General features: G+C 36.9%; 1 protein-coding gene across 4 annotated transcripts in view; it reads right to left on the minus strand.

The window, feature by feature from the left end:
• LOC130673541 (uncharacterized) overlaps positions 1 to 19,913 on the minus strand; it is an 89,986-nt gene that overhangs the window by 9,042 nt on the left and 61,031 nt on the right. For 3 of the 4 annotated variants that reach the window (XM_057478596.1, XM_057478587.1, XM_057478580.1), the window contains exons 1-3: positions 3,276 to 3,473; positions 292 to 1,962; positions 54 to 108 (exon numbers count right to left, since the gene is read on the minus strand). The exons of the other annotated variant lie outside the window; for it this stretch is intronic. In XM_057478596.1, the coding sequence (XP_057334579.1) occupies positions 295 to 1,962; positions 3,276 to 3,347 (1,740 nt within the window). In that variant the 5' untranslated portion in view covers positions 3,348 to 3,473 and the 3' untranslated portion in view covers positions 54 to 108; positions 292 to 294. Of the gene's footprint in view, positions 1 to 53; positions 109 to 291; positions 1,963 to 3,275; positions 3,474 to 19,913 lie in introns of those variants that run through there. 4 annotated transcript variants of the gene reach the window in all.

Here is a 19,913-nt window from a genome sequence, read left to right on the forward strand (position 1 = left end):
ACTTCCTCCATAGAAAAAAAATAACTTGCCGTCAATTCCCACAATAGATTTACCTGGTCAATGGATCCTCCGAGCTTGAGTGCCTCATAATAAGTTGACATAATTGACCTTGAACATTAAAAAAATTTTTTCATGAGATTTTTTCATAAAATTTTCGAATGATCGGAAAAATATAAAAATGATGCAAACTTGAAATGTGTTTTTTTTTATAAAAATGGGAAAATAATTTTTTGTTTCATTTAAAAGAACGATATTATACATTAAATGCGTTATATTTATGCAGTAACTCACCTGTTAATGTGTTTTTAGGTGTTTCCTCATCTGAGGGACGGTGCGGCACTCGGTGTTACATCCTTCTTTTTCACAAATTATTGATCCCTTATACTCCGCTAACCAGATGTGAGCAGGCATTTCCGATGATTGGAAGGGATGCTTGCATTTCTTGCACCTCCACTCTTTCTTCGGTACACCAGATCGAGTGATGAGCTTCGCGAAATTGATGGTCGCGTACAAATCTGGATCGTTGACAGCAAAGGATAGCTTTTCTGTGACACGTATCCTTGGTCGTTGAGGATCGTCTAACTGCAAATAACGCAGCATAGCTCTTTTTTCTTCTGTGTCGTCATCACTTGAATCATCGGAAAGTGAAGCATCGGGTCGTGGTCTGTTTCTCTTTTCATTGGGATACTTAAAGAGTGTACTATCCCGAACTCGAGATTTTGATCTTAGTTGGTGTGGAGAACGCTGACCCCTGTCCGGCAATTCCTCTGCGTCTCTAGGCTCTGGTGAAAGTGGACCTGCACTAGACGCCTCATCGGAATCAGGAATGTCAGGTGAGGCTACCGAAGAATCGAATGTCACGTCGGGATAGTCATCCTGGGACGAAGCTCGTGGTGAATTCGACTGGTTCGTACTCGTAGATTCTCGAGCTGCTTCTGATCGCCGATTGCCATCTTCAGGCTGTTGTTCCACTGGATCTGCATCGGCTGGTAAATCTTGAGGTGGAGTTGATGCTCTACGTGGTGAAACGGCAGGTTGGCGGTGCTCCTTTCTATAATTCTCCAATTCGGCTCTTAGATTTTGTATTTCGGCAACGTGTTGATTTGTGATTCTGACAATCTCAGCTTCGTGTCGAGTTTGGAGTTCTCTGAGCTTAGCCTCGGTTTCAGCACGATTTCTATTGATTTCGGCATCGTGCTGAATTTTTAAATTGTTGACCTCAGCCTTGTGACGAAGTTCACGTTTGTTGATTTCAACATTAAGTGCTTCGATCTTAGCATTGGCTTCGTTGACCTCAGCACGGGCTTCGTCGACCTTAGCATTGGCTTCGTCGACCTTAGCATTGGCTTCGTCGGCCTTAGCATTGGCTTCGTCGACCTTAGCATTGGCTTCGTCGGCCTTAGCATTGGCTTCGTCGGCCTTAGCATTGGCTTCGTCGACCTTAGCACTAAGTTGGTTGAATTTATTTACGCTCAGGTCTCTCATTTCACGAATAATATCTTCAAAAGTTCCAAGGGACATTGCTGGAACGGAAGCATCAACTGCTATTGCTGGAACTTGCAGTGAGCTACTCGATGACGATGCAGCTTGATTTTGCTGCTGTCTTCTTTGCGGTACCGGAGTAAGTGGACGCCTTGAGCCCCCCGGTTGCCAGTCATTCGGCCGCAAAGGTTCAAACTGATGAAGATAATTGATGGTCGAATAGACATTTGTGTACACATAAGGGCGCTTCAAACACGCCAAAAGAAATGAGACCTTCTCATTTGGGAAAACCGCATCGATATTACGCCAGATTGGATCTGCCGATGAGTCCTTCCTCATGTGCATCATAAAGGACGTCGTCATCGATGAAATCCAGTTGGTTGAGGTAGACGGTTGAGGAGAACCTCCGCGACTACGTTCTGGCCCTTCCAATCCAGGGATGTCGAGAAGAAACACTTTCTTCTGCGTGGATTTTCTTTCCTACGCAAAAGCAGACAAAATACGTTGTACATAGGGTCACAGAGTCATACACGATTCCAAATTCGTTTATATATTTATATCAATAACGCATGTTTGACGTGTAACTTTAAAGCATAAATTTATACATCTTATCTTATATCTTATATCTTATATATATATTGTAAAAGAGGAGGTGTTTGTGCCTATAGTATGATTTGCAGCCGAAACTAAATATCGCCTAGAAATTATATTTGTATGTGATAATAGTCATAAGTCTCCCGTGGTGCAAGGGGATGGTTGCGAGTTGATAACTATATAAGGGTATAAAAGATATTTGAGTTGAAAGAAGGTGAACTTTGAAAATGTGTCTATGATTGGTTGAGAATGTTTTAGATTGTTCTAGAAATTTCGAATATAATCTAGACATTTCGGGAATAATCTTGAAATCTCATTTCTAAAATATAAGTTAATTTTTTAAATTATTCGGAAATTAGTCAAGAATGTTCTCGATTGTTCTGAAAATTTCTAGACACATCTGGAATGCTCCAAAATGAACTAAGTGAATTTAAATCACTTGACATTAATTTTAATGAGTCTAGAATGTTTTAGATTGCTGCGAATATTTACAGAATCATTCGGAAAGCTCCAGATTATAGTTAGTTAATTCAAATCTCATAAAAATGATTCTAATTAGTCTAGAATATTTGGCAAAGTTCTGGAAATCAGATAACATTAAGCAAATTCGAATATATATGTAAATACATTAAATCACTTAATAATTATTTTATCGGTGTGGGATGTTCTGGGATGTTTTAAAAATTTGGAAGATGTTATAAAAATTGGAAAATATAATTTAGAGTCGTAAATTACACGAGAATGATCGGAACAACCCAATCGAAAAATATTTTTAAACGATCGGAATTAATTTAAAGTGATGTTCGACTTTCGAATATTTCAAAACTTATCATATGATTTTCGAAATTTGAGAGCAGTACAAAACATTTAACCCATAAATAAATGCACCACCAACAAATAACCTAGCGAAGCAGGTGTTCGCAGCTAGTTGTATATAACATGAATTGCACTTCAGTTAAATTTTATATTTCTACAATTATTACAACTAATTGAAGTTAAAAATACTTAAACTTTTTTTCGATTGAGTGATATTATACTATAAACGAAACAAAAAAAAATAAATCATCAATGAAGGAATGCCCACACAGCTTTTGTTAGTGTAGTAAATAAATTTAGAAATCTAGGTAGATTAAAGCGAAATTTGATGTAATTAATGTAATGATATTAATTCGATATATTATTTTTGAAATATAACTTACTACTTCAATGATCAGAACTCCGCGGGATGAATTCTTGTGGACGCCGTTGTCCTCTGCAAGACGTCTAGACATCGTCGACCGAAATGCAGTGAACTCCTCCCACGCCAACTCATTCCAAGCGATGAATGTAGTTCGCAATGCAGTAGTGTTCCGGGTGCGAACGATGTCCCGGAAACGGTTTTGGTTAAGGGCCCTTGAGGACCATTCTTGTACCCTGTAAAGTCAAAGAGATGAACGCATAATAATGTGAACCCACGCAATGTTTAATATTAAAATTTTGGTTTCACATTCAGTTCCGTAAACGATATTTGAATAGCAATGATGACATTGATCTATATATTTTTAAAAGTTAAATGGTGTTTGACCTCAACGCAGAAGATGAGAATATTACAATATGAAGATAAAAAGTAATTGGTAAAATTATGACTACTAAAATCAATTAAAAGGTTCAGTGTGCTCTAAACCTTTTTTACTGTACAGATACTGGATATTAAGGGAAATGTGTGTTACTTACCGGAATCGAAGATCTTGTGAAGCTGCACCTGGAAACAAGGAGATTGCCAGGCCTGGAATGTTTCGTTTCGGATCCCCGATTAATGTAGACGACTTGCCGGATCCAGTTCGGCCAAACGCGTAGATAATTGGCGTTGACACGGTTGAAGGATCGGCATTGGCAGCATCAATGGTTTTAAGGAGATATTGTACGGTGGATTGATAATCCTCCACATACCCATCAACCATGACTTCCAGGTTGGAATAAGCCAACTTATTTCCGGTTATTTTGAGATCTGAATGTTCATGATCAGAACCGCTCTGCCATCCTTGAACGATGACGTTCATCTTGTTACTATAACTAAACAACAGAAAAAATTACATGTGTAATTTGGTCTGGGTTCGATTCCCAGTTCGGGCTATCTATATTTTTCTCAATTTATCTATAAATTGTCTTATTGAGAGGTTTGCATGTTTAGGTTTCCACTATATGAAATGGTGTATTACCGTACGAAGGACGGTGTGGCTCAATAAGTTATAGATCAAATTGAACGGAATATAGTATAGTGCCGGATAGCTCAACTGGTAGAGCACTCGGCGCGATACCGAATTGGTCTGGGTTCGATTCCCAGTTCGGGCTATCAATATTTTCTCAATTTAACTATAAATTGTCTTATTGAGAGGTTTGCATGTTTAGGTTTCCACTATATAAAATGGAATATACGGGTGAATCTACGGTCGGATTCCGTAAAGGAACATTCTTAGCGTGTTCTTGACGTCATTTCCGAAAAAATGGTACCGTAAGACTTACAAATATTTTATCAAGCCGCGACCAAAACGCCAATGACCAAGACGGATGCGATTTTCTACGATAATTGAAATGAATTTTCGAATATTTGGGAAAATCTAATGTCGGATTCCGTAAAGGAACATTCTTAGCGTGTTCTTGAGATCATTTCCGAAAAAATAGTACGGTAAGACTTACAAATATTCTATAAAGCCGCGACCAAAACGCCAATGACTAAGACGGATTCGTTTTTCTACGATGATTGAGATGAATTATCGAATTTTTGGGAAAATCTAAGGTCGGATTCCGTAAAGAAACATTCTTAGCGTGTTCTTGAGATCATTTCCGGAAAAATCGTACCGTAAGACTTACAAATATTCTATAAGGCCGCGACCGAAACGCCTATGAACAAGACGGATGCAATTTTCTACGATTATTTAGATAAATTTATAAATTTTCGGGAAAATCTAAGGTCGGATTCGGTAAAGGAACATTCTTAGCGTGTTCTTAAGGTCATTTGCGGAAAAATAGTACCGTAAGACTTACAAATGTTCTATAAAGCCGCGACCAAAACGCCAATGACCAAGACGGATTCGTTTTTCTACGATGATTGAGATGAATTTTCGAATTTTTGGGAAAATCTGAGGTCGGATTCGGTGAAAGAACATTCTTAGCGTGTTCTTGAAGTCATTTCCGAAAAAATGGTACCGTGAGACATACAAATAATCTATAAAGCCGCGACCAAACGCCAATGACCAAGACGGATGCGATTTTCTACGATTATTTAGATAAATTTTCAAATTTTTGGGAAAATCTAAGGTCGGATTTGGTAAAGAAACATTTTTAGCGTGTTCTTGAGGTCATTTCCGACAAAATTGTACCGTAAAACTCACAAATATTCTATAAAGCCGCGACCAAAACGCCAATGACCAAGACGGATGCAATTGTCTACGATTATTTAGATAAATTTCCAAATTTTTGGGAAAATCTAAGGTCGGATTCGGTAAAGGAACATTCTTAGCGTGTTCTTAAGGTCATTTGCGGAAAAATAGTACCGTAAGACTTACAAATGTTCTATAAAGCCGCGACCAAAACGCCAATGACCAAGACGGATTCGTTTTTCTACGATGATTGAGATGAATTTTCGAATTTTTGGGAAAATCTGAGGTCGGATTCGGTGAAAGAACATTCTTAGCGTGTTCTTGAAGTCATTTCCGAAAAAATGGTACCGTGAGACATACAAATAATCTATAAAGCCGCGACCAAACGCCAATGACCAAGACGGATGCGATTTTCTACGATTATTTAGATAAATTTTCAAATTTTTGGGAAAATCTAAGGTCGGATTTGGTAAAGAAACATTTTTAGCGTGTTCTTGAGATCATTTCCGAAAAAATAGTAACGTAAGACTTACAAATATTCTATAAAGCCGCGACCAAACGCCAATGACCAAGACGGATTCGATTTCTACAATGATTGAGATAAATTTTCGAATTTTTGGGAAAATTTAAGGTCGGATTCCGTAAAGGAACATTCTTAGCGTGTTCTTGAGATCATATCCGAAAAAATAGTAACGTAAGACTTACAAATATTCTATAAAGCCGCGACCAAACGCCAATGACCAAGACGGATGCGATTTTCTACGATTATTAAGATAAATATATAAATTTTCGGTAAATCTACGGTCGGATTCCGAATAGGAACATTCTTAGCGTGTTCTTGAGATCGTTCCCGAATGAATAGTACCGTAAGAATTACAAATAGCCTATAAAGCCGCGACCAAAACGCCAATGACCAAGACGGATTCGTTTTTCTACGATAATTGAGACGAATTTTCGAAATTTTGCCAAAATCTAAGGTCGGATTCCGTAAAGGAACATTCTTAGCAACTTCTTGAGATCATTTCCAAAAAAATAGTAACGTAAGACTTACAAATATTCTATAAAGCCGCGACCAAAACGCCAATGACCAAGACGGATTCGTTTTTCTTCGATGATTGAGATGAATGTTCGAATTTTTGCGAAAATCTACGGTCGGATTCCGAATAGGAACATTCTTAGCGTGTTCTTGAGATCATTCCCGAATGAATAGTACCGTAAGACTTACAAATATTCTATAAAGCCGCGACCAAAACGTACGCCAATGACCAAGACGGATTCGTTTTTCTACGATGATTGAGATAAATTTCCGAATTTTTGGGAAAATTTAAGGTCGGATTCCGTAAAGGAACATTCTTAGCGTGTTCTTGAGATCATTTCCGAAAAAATAGTAACGTCAGACTTACAAATATTCTATAAAGCCGCGACCAAAACGCAAATGACCAAGACGGATTCGTTTTTCTACGATGATTGAGATAAATTTCCGAATTTTTGGGAAAATTTAAGGTCGGATTCCGTAAAGGAACATTCTTAGCGTGTTCTTGAGATCATTTCCGAACAAATAGTACCGTAGACTTACAAATATATTATAAAGCCGCGACCAAAACGCCTTTGAACAAGACGGATGCAATTTTCTACGATAATTTAGATAAATTTATAAATTTTTGGGAAAATCTAAGGTCGGATTCGGTAAAGGAACATTCTTAGCGTGTTCTAGAGATCATTTCCGAAAAAATAGTAACGTAAGACTTACAAATATTTCATAAAGCCGCGACCAAAACGCCAATGACTAAGACGGATTCGTTTTTCTACGAGGATTGAGATGAACTTACGAATTTTTGGGAAAATCTAAGGTCGGATTCCGTAACGGAACATTCTTAGCGTGTTCTTAAGATCATTTCCGAACAAATGGTACCGTAGACTTACAAATATTCTATAAAGCCGCGACCAAAACGCCAATGACCAAGACGGAATTGTTTTTCTACGATGATTGAAATGAAATTTCAAATTTTTGGGAAAATCTAAGGTCGGATTCGGTAAAGGAACATTCTTAGCGTGTTCTTGAGATGATTTTCGAAAAAATAGTAACGTAAGACTTACAAATATATTATAAAGCCGCGACCAAAACGCCAATGAGCAAGACGGATGCGATTTTCTACGATTATTTAGATGAATTTTCAAATTTTTGGGAAAATCTAAGGTCGGATTCGGTAAAGAAACATTTTTAGCGTGTTCTTGAGGTCATTTCCGACAAAATTGTACCGTAAAACTCACAAATATTCTATAAAGCCGCGACCAAAACGCCAATGACCAAGACGGATGCGATTTTCTACGATTATTTAGATAAATATATAAATTTTTGGGTAAATCTACGGTCGGATTCCGAATAGGAACATTCTTAGCGTGTTCTTGAGATCATTCCCGAATGAATAGTACCGTAAGACTTACAAATAGCCTATAAAGCCGCGACCAAAGCGCTAATGACCAAGACGGATTCGTTTTTCTTCGATGATTGAGATGAATGTTCGAATTTTTGGGAAAATTTAGGGTCGGATTCCGTAAAGGAACATTCTTAGCGTGTTCTTGAGATCATTTCCGGACAAATAGTAACGTTAGACTTACAAATATTCTATAAAGCCGCGACCAAAACGCCAATGACCAAGACAGATTCGTTTTTCTTCGATGATTGAGATAAATTTTTAAATTTTTGGGAAAATCTAAGGTCGGATTCGGTGAAGAAACATTTTTAGCGTGTTCTTGAGGTCATTTCCGACAAAATTGTACCGTAAAACTCACAAATATTCTATAAAGCCGCGACCAAAACGCCAGTGACCAAGACGGATGCGAAATTCTAAGATTATTTAGAAAAATATATAAATTTTTGGGTAAATCTACGGTCGGATTCCGAATAGGAACATTCCTAACGTGTTCTTGAGATCATTTCCGAAAAAAAAGTACCGTAAGACTTACAAATATTCTATAAAGCCGCGACCAAAACGCCAATGACCAAGACGGATTCGTTTTTCTACGATGATTGGAATGAAATTTCGAATTTTTGGGAAAATCTAAGGTCGGATTCGGTGAAAGAACATTCTTAGCGTGTTCTTGAAGTCATTTCCGAAAAACTAGTATCGTAAGACTTACAAATATTCTATAAAGCCGCGACCAAAACGCCAATGACCAAGACAGATTCGTTTTTCTACGATAATTGAGACGAATTTTCGAAATTTTGGGAAAATCTAAGGTCGGATACCGTAAAGAAACATTCTTAGCATGTTCTTGAGATCATTCTCGAATAAACAGTACCGTAAGACTTACAAATATTCTATAAAGCCGCGACCAAACGCCAATGACCAAGACGGATTTGTTTTTCTACGATGATTAGAATGAAATTTCGAATTTTTGGGAAAATCTAAGGTCGGATTCGGTAAAAGAACATTCTTAGCGTGTTCTTGAAGTCATTTCCGAAAAAATAGTACCGTAAGACTTACAAATATTCTATAAAGCCGCGACCAAAACGCCAATGACCAAGACAGATTCGTTTTTCTACGATGATTGAGATAAATTTTCGAATTTTTAGGAAAATTTAAGGTCGGATTCCGTAAAGGAACATTCTCAGCGTGTTCTTGAGATCATTTCCGAAAAAATCGTACCGTAAGACACACAAATCTTCTATAAAGCCGCGATCAAAACGCCTTTGAACAAGACGGATGCAATTTTCTACGATTATTTAGATAAATTTCCAAATTTTTGGGGAAATCTAAGGTCGGATTCCGTGAAGGAACATTCTAAGCGTGTTCTTGAGATCATTTCCGAAAAAATAGTAACGTTAGACTTACAAATATTCAATAAAGCCGCGACCAAAACGCCAATGACCAAGACAGATTCGTTTTTCTACGATAATTGAGACGAATTTTCAAAATTTGGGGAAAATCTAAGGTCGGATTGTGTAAAGGAACATTCTTAGCGACTTCTTGAGATCATTCCCGAATGAATAGTATCGTAAGACTTACAAATATTCCATAAAGCCGCGACCAAAACGCCAATGACCAAGACGGATTCGTTTTTCTACGGTGATTGAGATGAATTTTCGAATTTTTGGGAAAATCTAAGGTCGGATTCGGTAAAGGAACATTCTTAGCGTGTTCTTGAGATCATTTCCGAAAAAATAGTACCGTGAGACTTACAAATATTCTATAAAGCCGCGACCAAAACGCCAATGACCAAGACGGATTCGTTTTTCTACGGTGATTGAGATGAATTTTCAAATTTTTGGGTGAATCTACGGTCGGATTCCGAATAGAAACATTCTTAGCGTGTTCTTGAGATCATTCCCGAATGAATAGTACCGTAAGACTTACAAATATTCGATAAAGCCGCGACCAAAACGCCAATGACCAAGACGGATTCATTTTTCTACGGTGATTGAGATGATTTTTCGAATTTTTGGGTAAATCTACGGTTGGATTCCGAATAGAAACATTCTTAGTGTGTTCTTGAGATCATTCCCGAATGAATAGTACCGTGAGACTTACAAATATTCTATAAAGCCGCGACCAAAACGCCAATGACCAAGACGGATTCGTTTTTCTACGGTGATTGAGATAAATTTTCGAATTTTTGGGAAAATCTAAGGTCGGATTCCGTAAAGGAACATTCTTAGCGTGTTCTAGAGATCATTTCCGAACAAATAGTAACGTAAAACTTACAAATATTCTATAAAGCCGCGACCAAAACGCCAATGATCAAGACAGATTCGTTTTTCTACGATAATTGAGACGAATTTTCGAAATTTGGGGAAAATCTAAGGTCGGATTGTGTAAAGGAACATTCTTAGCGACTTCTTGAGATCATTTCCGAAAAAATAGTACCGTAAGACTTACAAATATTTTATCAAGCCGCGACAAAAACGCCAATGACCAAGACGGATTCGTTTTTCGACGATGATTGAGATTAATTTTCGAATTTTTGGGTAAATCTACGGTCGGATTCCGAATAGAAACATTCTTAGCATGTTCTTGAGATCATTCCCGAATGAATAGTAACGTAAGACTTACAAATATTCTATAAAGCCGCGACCAAAACGCCAATGACCAAGACGGATTCGTTTTTCGACGATGATTGAGATTAATTTTCGAATTTTTGGGAAAATCTAAGGTCGGATTCCATAAAGGAACATTCTAAGCGTGTTCTTGAGATCATTTCCGAAAAAATAGTAACGTTAGACTTACAAATATTCAATAAAGCCGCGACCAAAACGCCAATGACCAAGACAGATTCGTTTTTCTACGATAATTGAGACGAATTTTCAAAATTTGGGGAAAATCTAAGGTCGGATTGTGTAAAGGAACATTCTTAGCGACTTCTTGAGATCATTTCCGAAAAAATAGTACCGTAAGACTTACAAATATTTTATCAAGCCGCGACAAAAACGCCAATGACCAAGACGGATTCGTTTTTCGACGATGATTGAGATTAATGTTCGAATTTTTGGGTAAATCTACGGTCGGATTCCGAATAGAAACATTCTTAGCATGTTCTTGAGATCATTCCCGAATGAATAGTAACGTAAGACTTACAAATATTCTATAAAGCCGCGACCAAACGCCAATGACCAAGACGGATTTGTTTTTCTACGATGATTGGAATGAAATTTCGGATTTTTGGGAAAATCTAAGGTCGGATTCGGTAGAAGAACATTCTTAGCGTGTTCTTGAGATCATTTCCGAAAAAATAGTACCGTAAGACTTACAAATATTCTATAAAGCCGCGACCAAAACGCCAATGACCAAGACAGATTCGTTTTTCTACGATGATTGAGATAAATTTTCGAATTTTCAGGAAAATTTAAGGTCGGATTCCGTAAAGGAACATTCTTAGCGTGTTCTTGATATCATTCCCGAATGAATAGTACCGTAAGACTTACAAATATTCTATAAAGCCGCGACCAAAACGCCAATGACCAAGACCGATTCGTTTTTCTACGGTGATTGAGATAAATTTTCGAATTTTTGGGAAAATCTAAGGTCGGATTCGGTAAAAGAACATTCTTAGCGTGTTCTTGAAGTCATTTCCGAAAAAATGGTACCGTAGGACACACAAATATTCTATAAAGCCGCGACCAAAACGCCAATGACCAAGACGGATTCGTTTTTCTTCGATGATTGAGATGAATGTTCGAATTTTTGGGAAAATCTAAGATCGGATTCCGTAAAGGAACATTCTTAGCGTGTTCTTAAGATCATTTCCGAAAAAATAGTACCGTAAGACTTACAAATATTCTATAAAGCCGGGACCAAAACGCCAATGACCAAGACAGATTCGTTTTTCTACGATGATTGAGATAAATTTTCGAATTTTCAGGAAAATTTAAGGTCGGATTCCGTAAAGGAACATTCTTAGCGTGTTCTTGATATCATTCCCGAATGAATAGTACCGTAAGACTTACAAATATTCTATAAAGCCGCGACCAAAACGCAAATGACCAAGACGGATTCGTTTTTCTACGGTGATTGAGATGAATTTTCGAATTTTTGGGAAAATCTAAGGTCGGATTCGGTAAAAGAACATTCTTAGCGTGTTCTTGAAGTCATTTCCGAAAAAATAGTACCGTAAGACACACAAATATTCTATGAAGCCGCGATCAAAACGCCTTTGAACAAGACGGATGCAATTTTCTACGATTATTTCGATAAATTTCCAAAATTTTGGGGAAATCTAAGGTCAGATTCCGTAAAGGAACATTCTTAGCGTGTTCTTGAGATCATTCCCGAATGAATAGTACCGTAAGACTTACAAATATTCTATAAAGCCGCGACCAAAACGCAAATGACCAAGACGGATTCGTTTTTCTACGGTGATTGAGATGAATTTTCGAATTTTTAGGAAAATCTAAGGTCGGATTCCGTAAAAGAACATTCTTAGCGTGTTCTTGAGATCATTATCGAATAAATAGTACCGTAAGACTTACAAATAGCCTATAAAGCCGCGACCAAAACGCCAATGACCAAGACGGATTCGTTTTTCTACGATAATTGAGACGAATTTTCGAAATTTTGCCAAAATCTAAAGTCGGATTCCGTAAAGAAACATTCTTAGCGTGTTCTTGAGATCATTTCCGAACAAATAGTACCGTAAGACTTACAAATATTCTATAAAGCCGCGACCAAAACGCCAATGACCAAGACAGATTCGTTTTTCTACGATGATTGAGATAAATTTTCGAATTTTCAGGAAAATTTAAGGTCGGATTCCGTAAAGGAACATTCTTAGCGTGTTCTTGATATCATTCCCGAATGAATAGTACCGTAAGACTTACAAATATTCTATAAAGCCGCGACCAAAACGCCAATGACCAAGACCGATTCGTTTTTCTACGGTGATTGAGATGAATTTTCGAATTTTTGGGAAAATCTAAGGTCGGATTCGGTAAAAGAACATTCTTAGCGTGTTCTTGAAGTCATTTCCGAAAAAATGGTACCGTAGGACACACAAATATTCTATAAAGCCGCGACCAAAACGCCAATGACCAAGACGGATTCGTTTTTCTTCGATGATTGAGATGAATGTTCGAATTTTTGGGAAAATCTAAGATCGGATTCCGTAAAGGAACATTCTTAGCGCGTTCTTAAGATCATTTCCGAAAAAATAGTACCGTAAGACTTACAAATATTCTATAAAGCCGGGACCAAAACGCCAATGACCAAGACAGATTCGTTTTTCTACGATGATTGAGATAAATTTTCGAATTTTTGGGAAAATTTAAGGTCGGATTCCGTAAAGGAACATTCTTAGCGTGTTTTTGAGATCATTTCCGAAGAAATAGTAACGTAAGACTTACAAATATTCTATAAAGCTGCGACCAAAACGCCAATGACCAAGACGGATTTGTTTTTTTACGATGATTGGAATGAAATTTTGAATTTGTGGGAAAATCTAAGGTCGGATTCGGTAAAAGAACATTCTTAGCGTGTTCTTGAAGTCATTTCCGAAAAAATAGTACCGTAAGACACACAAATATTCTATGAAGCCGCGATCAAAACGCCTTTGAACAAGACGGATGCAATTTTCTACGATTATTTAGATAAATTTCCAAAATTTTGGGGAAATCTAAGGTCAGATTCCGTAAAGGAACATTCTTAGCGTGTTCTTGAGATCATTCCCGAATGAATAGTACCGTAAGACTTACAAATATTCTATAAAGCCGCGACCAAAACGCAAATGACCAAGACGGATTCGTTTTTCTACGGTGATTGAGATGAATTTTCGAATTTTTGGGAAAATCTAAGGTCGGATTCCGTAAAAGAACATTCTTAGCGTGTTCTTGAGATCATTATCGAATAAATAGTACCGTAAGACTTACAAATAGCCTATAAAGCCGCGACCAAAACGCCAATGACCAAGACGGATTCGTTTTTCTACGATAATTGAGACGAATTTTCGAAATTTTGCCAAAATCTAAAGTCGGATTCCGTAAAGAAACATTCTTAGCGTGTTCTTGAGATCATTTCCGAACAAATAGTAACGTAAGACTTACAAATATTCTATAAAGCCGCGACCAAAACGCCAATGACCAAGACGGATTTGTTTTTTTACGATGATTGGAATGAAATTTCGAATTTGTGGGAAAATCTAAGGTCGGATTCGGTAAAAGAACATTCTTAGCGTGTTCTTGAAGTCATTTCCGAAAAAATGGTACCGTAAGACACACAAATATTCTATGAAGCCGCGATCAAAACGCCTTTGAACAAGACGGATGCAATTTTCTACGATTATTTAGAAAAATTTCCAAATTTTTGGGGAAATCTAAGGTCAGATTCCGTAAAGGAACATTCTTAGCGTGTTCTTGAGATCATTCCCGAATGAATAGCACCGTAAGACTTACAAATATTCTATAACGCCGCGACCGAAACGCAAATGACCAAGACGGATTCGATTTTCTACGGTGATTGAGATGAATTTTCGAATTTTTGGGAAAATCTAAGGTCGGATTCCGTAAAAGAACATTCTTAGCGTGTTCTTGAGATCATTATCGAATAAATAGTACCGTAAGACTTACAAATAGCCTATAAGGCCGCGACCAAAACGCCAATGACCAAGACGGATTCGTTTTTTTACGATAATTGAGACGAATTTTCGAAATTTTGCCAAAATCTAAAGTCGGATTCCGTAAAGAAACATTCTTAGCGTGTTCTTGAGATCATTTCCGAACAAATAGTAACGTAAGACTTACAAATATTCTATAAAGCCGCGACCAAAACGCCAATGACCAAGACAGATTCGTTTTTCTACGATAATTGAGACGAATTTTCGAAATTTTGGGAAAACCTAAGGTCGGATTCCGTAAAGGAACATTCTTAGCGACTTCTTGAGATCATTTCCGAAAAAATAGTAACGTAAGACTTACAAATATTCTATAAAGCCGCGACCAAAACGCCAATGACCAAGACGGATTCGTTTTTCTACGATGATTGAGATTAATTTTCGAATTTTTGGGAAAATCTAAGGGCGGATTCCATAAAGAAACATTCTAAGCGTGTTCTTGAGATCATTTCCGAAAAAATAGTAACGTAAGACTTACGAATATATCATAAAGACGCGACCAAAACGCCTTTGAACAAGACGGATGCTATTTTCTACGGTTATTCAGATGAATTTATAAATTTTTGGGAAAATTTAAGGTCGGATTCCGTATAGGAACATTCTTAGCATGTTCTTGAGATCATTCTCGAATAAACAGTACCGTAAGACTTACAAATATTCTATAAAGCCGCGACCAAACGCCAATGACCAAGACGGATTTCTTTTTCTACGATGATTGGAATGAAATTTCGAATTTTTGGGAAAATCTAAGGTCGGATTCGGTGAAGAAACATTTTTAGCGTGTTCTTGAGGTGATTCCCGACAAAATTGTACCGTAAAACTCACAAATATTCTATAAAGCCGCGACCAAAACGCCAATGACCAAGACAGATTCGTTTTTCTACGGTGATTGAGATGATTTTTCGAATTTTTGGGTAAATCTACGGTCGGATTCCGAATAGAAACATTCTTAGTGTGTTCTTGAGATCATTCCCGAATGAATAGTACCGTGAGACTTACAAATATTCTATAAAGCCGCGACCAAAACGCCAATGACCAAGACGGATTCGTTTTTCTACGGTGATTGAGATGAATTTTCGAATTTTTGGGTAAATCTACGGTCGGATTCCATATAGAAACATTCTTAGCGTGTTCTTGAGATCATTTCCGAACAAATAGTAACGTAAGACTGAAAAATATTCTATAAAGCCGCGACCAAAACGCCAATGACCAAGACAGATTCGTTTTTCTACGATAATTGAGAAGAATTTTCGAAATTTGGGGAAAATCTCAGGTCGGATTGTGTGAAGGAACATTCTTAGCGACTTCTTGAGATCATTTCCGAAAAAATAGCAACGTAAGACTTACGAATATATTATAAAGACGCGACCAAAACGCCTTTGAACAAGACGGATGCTATTTTCTACGATTATTTAGATGAATTTATAAATTTTTGGGAAAATCTAAGGTCGGATTCCGTAAAGGAACATTCTTAGCGTGTTCTAGAGATCATTTCCGAACAAATAGTACCGTAAGACTTACAAATATTTTATCAAGCCGCGACAAAAACGCCAATGACCAAGACGGATTCGTTTTTCGACGATGATTGAGATTAATTTTCGAATTTTTGGGAAAATCTAAGGTCGGATTCCATAAAGGAACATTCTAAGCGTGTTCTTGAGATCATTTCCGAAAAAATAGCAACGTAAGACTTACGAATATATTATAAAGACGCGACCAAAACGCCTTTGAACAAGACGGATGCTATTTTCTACGATTATTTAGATGAATTTATAAATTTTTGGGAAAATTTAAGGTCGGATTCCGTAAAGGAATATTCTTAGCGTGTTCTTGAGATCATTTCCGGACAAATAGTAACGTTAGACTTACAAATATTCAATAAAGCCGCGACCAAAACGCCAATGACCAAGACAGATGCTATTTTCTACGATTATTTAGATGAATTTATAAATTTTTGGGAAAATTTAGGGTCGGATTCCGTAAAGGAACATTCTTAGCGACTTCTTGAGATCATGTCCGAAAAAATAGTAACGTAAGACTCAAATATTCAATAAAGCCGCGACCAAAACGCCAATGACCAAGACAGATTCGTTTTTCTTCGATGATTGAGATGAATTTTCAAATTTTTGGGAAAATCTAAGGTCGGATTCGGTAAAGAAACATTTTTAGCGTGTTCTTGAGGTCATTTCCGACAAAATTGTACCGTAAAACTCACAAAAATTCTATAAAGCCGCGACCAAAACGCCAATGACCAAGACGGATGCGATTTTCTACGATTATTTAGATAAATATATAAATTTTTGGGTAAATCTACGGTCGGATTCCGTAAAGGAACATTCTTAGCGTGTTCTTAAGATCATTTCCGAAAAAATAGTAACGTAAGACTTACAAATATTCTATAAAGCCGCGACCAAAACGCCAATGACCAAGACAGATTCGTTTTTCTACGATGATTGAGATAAATTTTCGAATTTTTGGGAAAATTTAAGGTCGGATTCCGTAAAGGAACATTCTTAGCGTGTTCTTGAGATCATTTCCGAAAGAATAGTACCGTAAGACTTACAAATATATTATAAAGACGCGACTAAAACGCCTTTGAACAAGACGGATGCTATTTTCTACGATTATTCAGATGAATTTATAAATTTTTGGGAAAATTTAAGGTCGGATTCCGTAAAGGAACATTCTTAGCATGTTCTTGAGATCATTTCCGAAAAAAAAGTACCGTAAGACTTACAAATATTCTATAAAGCCGCGACCAAAACGCCAATGACCAAGACGGATTCGTTTTTCTTCGATGATTGAGATAAATTTTCGAATTTTTGGGAAAATTTAAGGTCGGATTCCGTAAAGGAACATTCTTAGCGTGTTCTTGAGATCATTTCCGAAAAAATAGTAACGTAAGACTTACAAATATTCTATAGAGCTGCGACCAAAACGCCAATGACCAAGACAGATGCTATTTTCTACGATTATTTAGATAAATTTATAAATTTTTGGGTAAATCTACGGTCGGATTTCGTATACGAACATTCTTAGCATGTTCTTGAGATCATTTCCGAAAAGAAAGTACCGTAAGACTTACAAATATTCTATAAAGCCGCGACCAAAACGCCAATGACCAAGATGGATTTGTTTTTCTTCGATGATTGAGATAAATTTTCGAATTTTTGGGAAAATTTAAGGTCGGATTCCGTAAAGGAACATTCTTAGCGTGTTCTTGAGATCATTTCCGAAAAAATAGTAACGTAAGACTTACAAATATTCTATAGAGCTGCGACCAAAACGCCAATGACCAAGACAGATGCTATTTTCTACGATTATTCAGATAAATTTATAAATTTTTGGGTAAATCTAAGGTCGGATTCCGTAAAGGAACATTCTTAGCGTGTTCTTAAGATCATTTCCGAAAAAATAGTACCGTAAGTCTTACAAATATTCTATAAAGCCGCGACCAAAACGCCAATGACTAAGACGGATTTGTTTTTCTACGATGATTGGAATGAAATTTCGAATTTGTGGGAAAATCTAAGGTCGGATTCGGTAAAAGAACATTCTTAGCGTGTTCTTGAAGTCATTTCCGAAAAAATGGTACCGTAAGACACACAAATATTCTATGAAGCCGCGATCAAAACGCCTTTGAACAAGACGGATGCAATTTTCTACGATTATTTAGATAAATATATAAATTTTTGGATAAATCTACGGTCGGATTCTGAATAGGAACATTCCTAGCGTGTTCTTGAGATCATTTCCGAAAAAATAGTAACGTAAGACTTACAAATATTCTATAAAGCCGCGACCAAAACGCCAATGACCAAGACAGATTCGTTTTTCTACGATGATTGAGATAAATTTTCGAATTTTTTGGAAAATTTAAGGTCGGATTCCGTAAAGGAACATTCTTAGCGTGTTCTTGAGATCATTTCCGAAAAAATAGTAACGTAAGACTTACAAATATTCTATAAAGCTGGGACCAAAACGCCAATGACCAAGACAGATGCTATTTTCTACGATTATTTAGATAAATTTATAAATTTTTAGGTAAATCTACGGTCGGATTTCGTATAGGAACATTCTTAGCATGTTTTTGAGATCATTCTCGAATAAACAGTACCGTAAGACTCACAAATATTCTATAATGCCGCGACCAAAACGCCAATGACCAAGACAGATTCGTTTTTCTACGATAATTGAGACGAATTTTCGAAATTTTGGGAAAATCTAAGGTCGGATACCGTAAAGGAACATTCTTAGCGACTTCTTGAGATCATTTCCGAAAAAATTGTAACGTAAGACTTACAAATATTCTATAAAGCCGCGACCAAAACGCCAATGACCAAGACGGATTCGTTTTTCTACGATGATTGAGATTAATTTTCGAATTTTTGGGAAAATCTAAGGGCGGATTCCATAAAGAAACATTCTAAGCGTGTTCTTGAGATCATTTCCGAAAAAATAGTAACGTAAGACTTACGAATATATCATAAAGACGCGACCAAAACGCCTTTGAACAAGACGGATGCTATTTTCTACGGTTATTCAGATGAATTTATAAATTTTTGGGAAAATTTAAGGTCGGATTCCGTATAGGAACATTCTTAGCATGTTCTTGAGATCATTCTCGAATAAACAGTACCGTAAGACTTACAAATATTCTATAAAGCCGCGACCAAACGCCAATGACCAAGACGGATTTCTTTTTCTACGATGATTGGAATGAAATTTCGAATTTTTGGGAAAATCTAAGGTCGGATTCGGTGAAGAAACATTTTTAGCGTGTTCTTGAGGTGATTCCCGACAAAATTGTACCGTAAAACTCACAAATATTCTATAAAGCCGCGACCAAAACGCCAATGACCAAGACAGATTCGTTTTTCTACGGTGATTGAGATGATTTTTCGAATTTTTGGGTAAATCTACGGTCGGATTCCGAATAGAAACATTCTTAGTGTGTTCTTGAGATCATTCCCGAATGAATAGTACCGTGAGACTTACAAATATTCTATAAAGCCGCGACCAAAACGCCAATGACCAAGACGGATTCGTTTTTCTACGGTGATTGAGATGAATTTTCGAATTTTTGGGTAAATCTACGGTCGGATTCCATATAGAAACATTCTTAGCGTGTTCTTGAGATCATTTCCGAACAAATAGTAACGTAAGACTGAAAAATATTCTATAAAGCCGCGACCAAAACGCCAATGACCAAGACAGATTCGTTTTTCTACGATAATTGAGAAGAATTTTCGAAATTTGGGGAAAATCTCAGGTCGGATTGTGTAAAGGAACATTCTTAGCGACTTCTTGAGATCATTTCCGAAAAAATAGCAACGTAAGACTTACGAATATATTATAAAGACGCGACCAAAACGCCTT

Source organism: Microplitis mediator, chromosome 1 (assembly GCF_029852145.1).
Source record: "Microplitis mediator isolate UGA2020A chromosome 1, iyMicMedi2.1, whole genome shotgun sequence".
NCBI lineage: Eukaryota > Metazoa > Arthropoda > Insecta > Hymenoptera > Braconidae > Microplitis > Microplitis mediator.